Here is a 10,979-nt window from a genome sequence, read left to right on the forward strand (position 1 = left end):
GTCACGACAGCCCTGTGAGGTAGGCGTGTTTGCTTTTTGAATGTGAGCCAGTCGGGTTGTGGCGAGGAGATCAATGACTACAATTACCATGTTTTTAAATTGAGGACTACTTGAATTCTGGCGTTCCAAACAGAAATAACGTAATAAAATTCAAGTAATACCTCAAGTAGAGTAGCGTTATATCGGACCGATCTGTCCAAAAAGCAATGCTGGCCTTATTTTTAGACAAAACAAGATTATTGGCTTTCCCAAAAAGGTTGTGAGTCGTCCGGTGTTAGGCAGAATGATTTTGATGGCTCTGCCGATTTACGTAATGAGTCACACGCTGTGTGCTTGTGCTTTGCCTCCGCAAGGAGATCCATGGGATATCTTTTGCACAGAAGATGGACTAGCAAGTTATGAACGAGGTTGACGGTTGTGTACGAGATGAACGGGTTGTGAACGAGGCGGAGGGTTCAAGCAACTGGGTACCGTCCATTGGAGTTCAGTGCTGAGCATTTCCAGGCTGGAATCATACGTCAGCAACAATCTAACACTACGCTTGTGGGTCTAGGACACCTCACTACAGCCAACTCACCGTAGGAGAAACTCTACGCAGGAGAACACAGCGCGATAAACCTTATCCGCCACTGTTCCTTCGACATCATTTCCATTTTGCCTAGTTCCACGAAAATAATGTTGAAGAAACAGTGGTGGGTAACATTTATTGCATTGAGTTATCCTGCGTAGAATTGTCCCACGGTGAGTCCTGCGCCAAATTGGCTGCAGTGAGTTATTCCACCGTGAGTTGGCTGTGGTGCGGAGACCGTAGCGCGTTGGCTACATGAAGATGGTCGTGGCCATGCGAGTCTTTCCACTCTGCCACTCGTACACCGACTCAACCGAGACGTTACCTCCCCGTACGAGGACAGTCCCCATCCCCATCAGTGTCATGGGTTGACCCACAAATGCTCTGTCTGCAGTTTCTCCCTCAGTTCCTGGGCGCAGCCGCCCAACTGCATGGCCTCCAGAGTGTCCAAAATGGCCTCCAACGAGGCGCCCCGCTGCTGACACCAGCGTTTTAACATCTCGTACTGCTGCTCGCGGAACTGAGAGTGCTCCAGTTCCACCAGCTCGATTTCACCGTCCTGCAGGCCCAGGCCCCTCACAAACTCCTTCCACCGGCGGACGGGCACGGCGTTGATCACGGTGTACAGCTTCCGGCCTTGTTGCAGTGAGCAGGAAAGTGGAGGGGCCTTGCCCACCAGCATGACTGTCTCAGGAAGGGACGCGACCGGAGTGCCTGGAAAACAACGAGGAATCAATGCCAACGGCTTACGGAACTGGGCAGTCTAACATCTCCAATCTGAGTCCCTTCGGTTAGGTTGCATTACCAATCCCATCGTGCTGGCAGAAGGACGATGGAGGCAGGGTGAGCTGTGGAGTGGGAACAAGCCAGGCGTACCGTTTGATCTCTGCTAGCAAAGTTAGGAGTGTTGCATTCACAAGAGCAGTGCAGAACAGATAGTCCTGGGCTTACAACCTTTTGTTTAACGATCATTTACAACAGCATCGAAAAAAGAAGCTCAGGACCGTTTTTCACACTTACGACCGTTTGCAGCAGCTCCACGGTCAGGTGATTAAAATTTGGATGCATGGCAACCGACTCATTTATGACGGTCGCAGCATCCTGGGGTCACGTGATCCCCTTTTGCGACCTTCGGACAAACAAAGTCGAGGGAGGAAGCCAGAATTGCTTGGCTTCCTTAACACTTGCAGTAATTCACGTAACAACCGTGGCAAGACAGATCGTAAAATGGGGCAGAACTCACCTAACGACTGTCTTGCTTATAATAAAATCTCAAATAAAGTAAAATCAAATCAAATCTAAACTAAAATAAGGGAAAGTTTGGGCTCGCTACCTGTACCGAACAAACAGCAGCATGACAATTAAAAAAAAAAAACATTACCAAAATGGGGGTTGCCAATGTAGATATTCGGAGCAGGGACAGGCTTTTCCTGAGGAGGAGTCATTTTTTTCTTCTTAAAATAGAGAATTAGGGCCCCCGCCAGAAGGAAAATGCACCCACAGGCACCTACAGCTGTGACCGAAACAAAAGGAAAATGAAGCAAAAATCGAAACCCCTGTGTCAGATTTTCCAGCAGCAATGGATCAGCCAATCCGTGCTGCACGATGAATTGGCTCCTCTGCATAAAGGGAGAAAACTTAAATATCAGTTTGATTATGCAGACTTCATGGGTTTGTCTGGCTTGCTTGCAAGCCCTTAGAGCGAGCTTCAAAATGCAGTGCAATGCAGTACAGCGCAATTAAAATCTAAAATAAAATGGAGATTAAAAATCCAAAGCAAGATCTAAAATAACATAACTAAAGTGAAATAAAATAAAATCTAACATAAAATAGAATCTAAAATGAAAATAAATATCTAAAAGAAAACCGAAGTCTAAAAGAAAAATCTAAAGTAAAATAAAATCAAGTAAAAATCTAAAATAAATATCTAAAAGTCGGAAATTAGATGAAATAAAATATCTAAAATAAAGTAAAAATCTAAGCTAAAATAAAATAAAAATCTGAACTAAAATAAAACGAAAATCTAATCTACACTAAAATACAGTAAAAATCTTAATTAACGGTTGGAGGTGTTTTTCGGCTTCACAGTCTTACCTTCTTCTCTGGGATCTCCTAGTGGTGTCCCATCCCAACCCTATCTGTTTAGCCTCCCCCAAGCCCTGAATCTCAGCTCGCTTCCCATCTCCAATTCCATCAACCGTCCGTTGGCAATTCGGCACGCCATCAATAGGAAAACGAAATAATCACCGCGAGGCCGTACCGATTTTACACGTCACGTTGCACTGCTCCTCTTTGGCGATCCTGCCAGGAGAGAAAATGAACATTTAGGGAATGCACCGTTGCTTTTCAACAGGATAAAGGGGAGGGGGCTGAGGGCGGATTGGGGGAGATTGTGGGGTCTGTCCATTTACCTGGGAGTCGAGCTGATCCTACCAAGAGCCATCGTGGAGGCAAACACTGCTCGTTCTCTAAATAAAATAAACAATTATTCATAAACGAATAGATTATTCATAAATAAATAAATACATTATTCTGAGCTTGGGGTACCCCACTTCCTCCCCCGCCCCACCGCACCCCAAATTGGCCGGGGAAGTGGCTTCTGTTTCACACGGCACGCAGGTCTTTTCATCCTCGCAGAAGCCAGAAAGGCAGAATTTGCACTCGGTGTCCTTGTCTTGGCGGCCTTAAAGAGAAAAGGTTCCGCTTAGGAAAGCGTTCGGCCTAATTTCTAGCCTTTTTCCAAGCCGCTCCACCCCAGGAATAATTGGTGAGCTTTCCAGGCTCCCGCCGAGCACCATTCTGTGCTCAGGTAGACTGCTCTTGTCCAGAGAGAAAGGTCACAAAACAGGGCAAGTCTCCCTTAGCAGTCGTCTGGCAAACTAAAAGAACTGCAGCGATTCGCTTAACAGCTGTAGCCAGAAAGGTCGTAAAGTGGAGCAAAAATCACGGAACAACTGTCTCGTTCAACTGGGGCTCAAATGCGGTCGTAGGTCGAGGACTTCCTACACTTATAATCGTTCCGCAGTGGTGTCCCCGCCTCTTGCATCCGAAGCGGCGGATTAGAATTTTTAAAAAAATTAACGCCGTCCAGATTGACTTACAGGCCTGCACCGTCTTCTTGTGCAGAGAGGTGCAGTTCGTGCATTTCCTGCAGTTTAAGATGTGGGGAAGGCCCTCGTCGCTGAAATAGCCCGCCGCGCAACCACACACCGTGTCCTGGTTGCCTCTGCATTCCTGCACCAAAATTGTATTGTCGTCTGCAAAATGAAGCGTTTTCGATGGGCAAAACGTCGACACCTCCTAATAACTGCGGGGAGTGGGCGGCATTGTTTTGGGCGGAGGGAGGCGGACCTTGGAGCAGGTTTCCCAGAATCCTCCTCTGCCTTGCATCGGGTTAGATGGCCTGCGCAACATTTTTTTTTGCGCTTCGGACGGGCGCAAAAGTCCGAGTGTCAAACTGGCCGTTCTCTCCTTCCCGCCAGTCTTCTCCCCCCTCCCCCCAGCTCCCATCTCTGCTCTCACCTGTGCACCTTTTGCACTTTGAGCAGCTGTCCATGCGGCGGTGCGTGCCTTTGGGACAGGAGGTCGGCAAGCTCCAGGAGGGCCCTGCGAGCATCAAAGGTAAAGAAGCAGCGGGCACGAAAGATGCTTTTTCTCTGGAACAGTTGCAGTATGAGTAATGGGTCCATCAAAAAGCCCCAAATTTGCCCTGTCCATCTTCCTTCCTCCCTCCCTCCCTCCCTTCTTTCCTTTCCTTTCTGCCTTTCATCCCTTCTTTCCTTTTTTTTCTTTCTTTTCCTTCTTCCCTCTTTCCATCCTTCCCACCCTCCGTCCCTCCTTCCCTTCCTTTGTTCCTCTTCCTTCCTTCCTCCCTCCTTCTTCTTTCCTTTCCCCCATTCTTTTCTTCTTTCCTCCCTCCCTCCTTCTTTTTTCTCTTCCTTCTTTCCTTCCTTTTCTTTCTTTTTCTCCCTCCCTCCCTTATCTATCTATCTATCTATCTATCTATCTATCTATCTATCTATCTATCTATCATCTATCTATCTATCTATCTATCTATCTATCTATTATCTATCTATCTATCTATCTATCATCTATCTATCTATCTATTATCTATCTATTATCTATCTATCTATCTATCTATCTATCATCTATCTATCTATCTATTATCTATCTATCTATCTATCTATCTATTATCTATCTATCTATCTATCATCTATCTATCTATCTATCTATTATCTATCTATTATCTATCTATTATCTATCTATCTATCTATCTATCTATCTATCTATCTATCTATTATCTATCTATCTATCTATCTATCTATCTATCTATCTATCTATCTATTATCTATCTATCTATCTATCATCTATCTATCTATCTATTATCTATCTATTATCTATCTATCTATCTATCTATCTATCTATCTATCTATCTATCTATCCATCAGCATCATCTAGGCTAGTGGAATTTTCCCGTGTATTTTACCAGGAAACGTAGATGGGGCAGCCTAGAGAGGTCAGTGCCCTCCTAACCACGCCCAGGCGCTCCGAGTTTGTTGGCCATGTCCATTTTCCCAACCCTAAGACTATCATTTTTATCCCAGTTTCATTGTTACAAATAACTGAAGGTAGTGAAGGTATGCGACGTACCTTTCTTTTCCTATTTTCTCCATAACAACAACCCTGCAGGGTGGGTTGGGCTGAGAGGAAGAGAGGAACTGGCCCAAAGTCATCCAGCCGGCTTTGATAGATAAGGAAGGACTAGAACTCAGAGCCTCCCACACTTACCTGACATTCATTTTCATGGACTCTTGTTCAAACAGAACTAAGAGATCATCTAGTCCAACCCTGTTTTTTTTAATGAGGGGAAAAAAAATCACGTGACTTACCAGGGTTGCTGTGATTTTCTGATCCGAGCGATCTGGGGTTTTTTTTCCTCCTGAAAGCCTGCCCTTCCACTTCTCGGAATATCTTCCTGGCTTCCTTATCCTTCACGCCACCCAGGACTTGCGATCCAGCAGAGAAGATCAACAAAGTCACCAGAAAGATCTAAAAGAAAAGCAGAGGAGATGAGAAGTGCTGCCTTGGCTTCAGGGGTTGGACTAGATGACCTTCAGGGTTCCTTCGAACCCTCAGATTCCAGGAGACGGGAAAAGTACAGAGACAGACGTCATGTGAATCGCTGCAGTTGCGAAGTTGGTGTCGTGGTTGTTAATCGTGCTATGGTCGTAAGCCGAGGACCGCCTCTGTTTCCCATGAACAAACCTGGCTCGTACTTGCCTCCTTATCCATGTGTCCCCCCAAAATCGTGCACCTTCACACGGGTTTGTCCTTCCCAAACGTCTTTTACCGAGACTCTCCTGGAGAAGAAAAGCCAAAACGAAACGAATAAGGACCCTGAGACAAACACTCGACTTGCAGCGGTTCATTTAGCGACCGTCCTCAGTCACAGCAGCAGTGAAGAAACTGAGCAAGGACTATCATCTATCTATCTATCTATCTATCTATCTATCTATCTATCTATTATCTATCTATCTATCTATCTATCTATCTATCTATCTATCTATTATCTATCTATTTATCTATTATCTATCTATCTATCTATTATCTATTATCTATCTATCTATCTATCTATCTATCATCTATCTATCTATCTATCTATCTATCTATCTATCTATCTATCTATCTATCTATCTATCTATCTATCTATCTATCTATCTATCTATCTATCTTTTTATCTAATTCAATGGCTTGTATAAAATTCTAGCCAGGGATGAATATTCTCCTCCGGGAGGTTTTTTTTCTTCTTCTTCTGAGGTTGGAAATTCTGTTTATTTATTTTTTAAAATTCTCAGAATCCACCCCTCATCTCTAATTCCAGGGGGAAATTCTGAATTCTCTGCCCAAACTGCTACCCGTTCTTTTGTCATAACCGCTAACCTGGGGAAAGAAGGACAATTTTCTTTTGCTTTATCATTTCAATAAATGCCACGGAGATGAAGATAAATAGATGTTGGTCTGCTGAGCGGTTGTGAGAAGTGAACTTTTCCTGGCACTGGATTCAGCGTCGGAAATTCTCCATCGTGGTTTATTGCTACAATGGGTTGCCAAGTGGCCTGGCTTGATTCCACCACTGGATGAAGCTAACTATGGTTAAGAAGCCAAAGCACACCGTGACGATTCAAACCTTCAGAATGGAGGTTTATTTAGACCATAGTTGATTTTTACTCTTTTAGTCATTGATTAAATTTGCTTGCAGGCCCTCTCGCCACAAGACGAATTGCCCAGTTCACTGTTTCCTTTTGGTTTTATACTGGTTTAACTTTTGCCCTTGGTTCATATCCGTTTTTTAACACCTGCCGGAATGAACTTTGTGTTTTTAAAGATGCAGTAGTATGAAAACCAGACACAAAATACAAAATGACGAGCTCTCTCCAGGAAAATTTGGAGTGGCTTCTTAGTTGAGTCGCTCAGAAAGAGGCTATTAACGGTGAATATCCAGATTTGCTGTTCTTCCCACCCCCTCTTCCCTCCCCATCACCTTTCCTTTAGTGCTATGCCTTTGGGAGTACAAACCTGATTTTCTAAAATTATACCGAGAAGTCAAGAGAGGGATGCAATTTTTAAAGGCATAAAGGGTGTCCTCTATGTGACAATGCTGCCCCCACCCCTATTTTTTTTTTCATTCCTGCCCCACCCACCATTTTGAGCAACACGTGCTACAGATATTCACCCTACTTGGGTATCAAAGCTCACATCCTATTTCCAAAATAGATTACCCCACAGCGTGGGCCCTCCCCTAGGAGATCCTTATCGGTGTACAGTCAGCTCCAGATTAAATCTTATTTCCTTTCCCGAAATATGGTCTCCTCCCCGGTTTAACCCTTTCCTGCTCAGAAAGGAGGAGAGGGCAAATTGCACACGTGCATGGGACCCAGTCTTGTTTTTTACACTAATGGCCTTAAAATGTAGGACATTCCAGGTCTATCTCATTCTGCAAAGCAAACATTTTAAGGGTATTCAAGTGCAAAAACAGCAAAATAACCCACCATGAGGACTAGCATCTTGGCCAGGATTGAAATGTGGTAGGGGGTGACGTCTCTCCTTAAGTAATCCTCGATTTATGATTGTCAATGAAGCTCAAACATTCCATTGCTAAGCCAGACAACTGTTAAGGGAGTTTTGCCACGTTTTACGACCTCTCTTGCCACAGTTGTTAAAAGTGGGATGCTGTGATGGTCATAAATGTGAAAAACAGTCCTAAGTCATTTTTTCAGTGATGTTGTAACTTCATATGGTCACTAAATGAATTGTTGTAATTTGAGGACTACCTGTAGAGACTCTGGATTCTAATTTTAAAAAGGAAGATGCTTTTGTAACAATTTGCAACTAGTGGCCAAATATTCTTTAATCTGCTTAATATTAAACATCAATTTCAGAGCTGACTTGCAGTGGGATTTGCTAATCTGTGTTTTAATTTCATTCATTCTTTTAGTCCCCAGGAAAGTTTCTTTTGAACAGCTGGCAGACGCTAAAGCCACCCTAAACTCTGAAATTAAAAAAAAATTCTGCTATCTTATTTTGGACGCAAAGCTTGTCCAGTGAATTAACAGGATCATATTTTAGGTTTTCCTTCAAAACTCAGCTGAAAAGCTGGAATTTTTCATCAGTTTAAGCCTTGACACAACCCTGTAAAAGAAAAATGTTGCCCAGATCACAGACAGCAGTGGAGAATAATTTCAGGTTTTCTAGGAATCTCTGGGAACAATTGTACAGAATTAGCCCCAGAGCCTGAAATTCAACATCCAATTTCTCTGTCCTGTTCCCATTTTGCAAGACCCATCTGCTTCCTTTGCCCAAACCCCAAGTTTTTCAGTAAAGGTACTGTCCTTTAAACATCAGTCTCTGTGAATTTATTAAAAGTACCAAAATTCTCCCAAGCTTAAAAAAAAAATCAATGGTGTTTTAAAAAACACATCCCCAAACCTCCAGAATTGTTGTAACAGCCCTATTTCAACCTGAAAATTGGCTTTGAGATATTTGACAGATTTCAAGTTTCCTGAAGACTTTTAATTTGTTTAAAAACATTTAGGATTAAAAACCCAGAGTTGGGTTTTTTAATGCTTCTATTTCAATCCGAAAGTTGGTCTGATAATCTTTTTAAGAGATTTGTGAGAGATTTCAAAAGATTGCTAAGGTTGTTTTTTAAAAAATGTTTTAAAAAGATTTTTAAGTGTTTTTTTAAGTTTAAAGCTTTTTAAAGATTTGTAAAATGTTTTTCAAGACTTTAGAAGTTCTTGAGGACTTTTTAAAAGCTTTTGAAAGTTTTTTTTAAAAAGTTGTTAAAGTTTTTTTAAGTTTTTTTAAAAAAAATTAAAGAGTTTTTTTTTTAAAAGGTTCCTTTTGAGGTTTTTTTTTGAAGGAGGAGACAGCACCAACCCCCCAATTAAATTCAGTCAGCTTGACAAAAGGGAAGGAGCTCAACCCATCACTGACAGCCCTGTTCTCAATCTCCTGTTACAACGAGGCAGAAAACCAGAAGCCCCTTGTAAGAATCAAAGCAAGAAGTCAGAGAAAATACCACTAACCTTTCTGAACGAAGCTCAGCAGAGTCGCAGCTTAATGAACCGTGTCTAGCTGAGAATTAACCTGGCAGTTTTTTCCCTCTGCAAAAATGAAGTTTTGCAAAATCGGATGCCCGATTGTGTTAGTAAGCGCTGGTACTTACCGCAGCAGCTGATGCACGAAGACACCCACTGCGCATCGTTTTAATTAAAGAGACCTCATCAAATTCAGCCCCCCCCAAAGACTCAGGAAACCACCCCTCCCTCCCGCCCCCCCAAGCCGTGTCACCCAGATGTCTTTGAAGAGAAGGAAAGCGAACACCAACGCACACAGGCAAACGTTTTAAGTCCCTGCGGCAGGAAGGAAATGCAATTTCTTTTAAAAAGAAAAAAAATAAATTATAAAGCTCAGCTCTCTTTTTCAGTTTGGTCGATCCAGTGGGAAACTTTGGAAAAAGTTGGGGAAAGAGAGAGGGGGGGGGGGATAAAAAAAAAAAAAGGGGCGGTTGAGGTTGAAAAAAAAGTTCATTCCTTTTTCATTTTTTGAACTTGGGCAGAAATATTCAGCCACTTTTAGAGGTTCAGAGGAAGATGGTTAAAAGGTTAGAGGAAGATAAAACGTGCCGGATTTGTTTTTTGGGGGGGCTGGTTAATGTGATTCGTTGAACTTTACTTAAGTGCAAGTTTTTTTTCTCTCAAAAAAAGAAAAAAAAATACAGAGGGGGGAAAAAAAGCCACCTTTTATGCAAATGGATTCGAACGCGGAACAAAAGACAAATTGGAAATTATGAGCGAGGGAAGCTGTGACTGACGCACAGAGTTTGGGGGGTTTCCCCCTCCTTTGTAGAAAAAGGTGGCAGGCGGCACGGTGAACCCAGATAACTGTGGTTAAAGGAGCACTGGATTGGCATCAGACGCTTTTTAACCATCTGATACAGGCAGTCCTCAAGTTACGAGCACAACTGGCAGAAGAATTTCCCTGCTTCTGAGTTGTCACGTCATACCCAATTTTATGATTTATATTTTTTTTGGCACGGCCATTAAGTGAGTCAGCCCCTGCTTCCCCATTGGCCTTGTCAGGAGGTCGCAAAAGGGGGATCACGTAACCCCAGGACGCTGCGACCGTCGTAAATATGAGCAAGTTGCCAAGCGTGGGAATTTTGACCACGCGATTGTGGGGGATGCTGCGACAGTCGTTAAGTGTGAAAAATGGTCACTTTTTTCAGTGCTGTCGTTAACCTCGGTCACTAAATGAAGAGTTGTAAGCTGAGTGACAACTTTGGCAGTGAGTCCCTCCAAAGGAAACAGGCGTCCTTTGAATATGCGCCTCCTCAGGGAAAACTCAGTTGACTGTGGTTTGTATCCCTATCCTGGTTTGTCAAGCAAGGCACTGCAGACTGGATTTTCCACCCTAACTCAGTAAGCAATGATGGTTTGCTGTCTTGGCCAAACCCCCATTCCCTCCCACACGCAATTACATCTCAGGAGAGAAAAAAAATCTTAAGATTTAATCGGCCTTTAATGGGGGACCAATTACGCCAAGCAACCACATATGCAAAATAAAAAAGGGGGGGGTGCAGAATCAGGACCCCCTCCCCACTGCACCTCTAGGGAAGGCAGCCACGAAAGCCACGGCACGTCCTGGTAGGAAAGGAACTGAACTAGTAACCCCCCCCCTTTCTCCTGCCCCATTGAAAAATGGGGCTGGTGGGGGCTGCGAGAATACAAGCTTAATAAATAGGCAGTGTTAAAAGCCAACGCAAAACACAACAGATGCAGAATTAAAAAGGGGTTTTTGCTGGGGGAAAATGCATCACTTTGGAGTTACGTTGTGTGGCCGATATATT

The 10,979-nt window shown here is 43.3% G+C and overlaps 1 protein-coding gene across 2 annotated transcripts; it reads right to left on the reverse strand.

Moving 5' to 3' along the window:
- Positions 1-914: 914 nt before the first annotated feature.
- TNFRSF25 (TNF receptor superfamily member 25) lies at positions 915-9,289 on the reverse strand. 2 transcript variants are annotated; one of them, XM_083375845.1, is made up of 10 exons: positions 9,157-9,289; positions 5,849-5,928; positions 5,458-5,617; positions 4,091-4,174; positions 3,670-3,825; positions 3,143-3,251; positions 2,980-3,036; positions 2,829-2,869; positions 1,950-2,081; positions 915-1,282 (listed from the first exon to the last, which is right to left on the reverse strand). In XM_083375845.1, exons 2-10 carry the CDS (start codon positions 5,858-5,860, stop codon positions 930-932), a joined length of 1,104 nt encoding a protein of 367 aa, XP_083231971.1. In that variant the 5' UTR covers positions 5,861-5,928; positions 9,157-9,289; the 3' UTR covers positions 915-929. The 2 variants fall into 2 exon arrangements, with proteins under 2 accessions (XP_083231971.1, XP_083231972.1); XM_083375846.1 differs by lacking the exon at positions 9,157-9,289 and adding an exon at positions 7,618-7,696.
- Positions 9,290-10,979: the final 1,690 nt, after the last annotated feature.

The sequence above is a fragment of the Vipera ursinii genome, assembly GCF_947247035.1.
Source record: "Vipera ursinii genome assembly, chromosome: 17".
Lineage (NCBI taxonomy): Eukaryota > Metazoa > Chordata > Lepidosauria > Squamata > Viperidae > Vipera > Vipera ursinii.

Coding starts and splice junctions, on each gene's coding strand:
- TNFRSF25 (XM_083375845.1), bottom strand. Junction 3,252..3,669: donor CAAGAAGACGGTGCAGGCCT/GTAAGTCAATCT, acceptor TTTCTCTTTAAG/GCCGCCAAGACAAGGACACC. Junction 2,870..2,979: donor AGGATCAGCTCGACTCCCAG/GTAAATGGACAG, acceptor CTCTCCTGGCAG/GATCGCCAAAGAGGAGCAGT.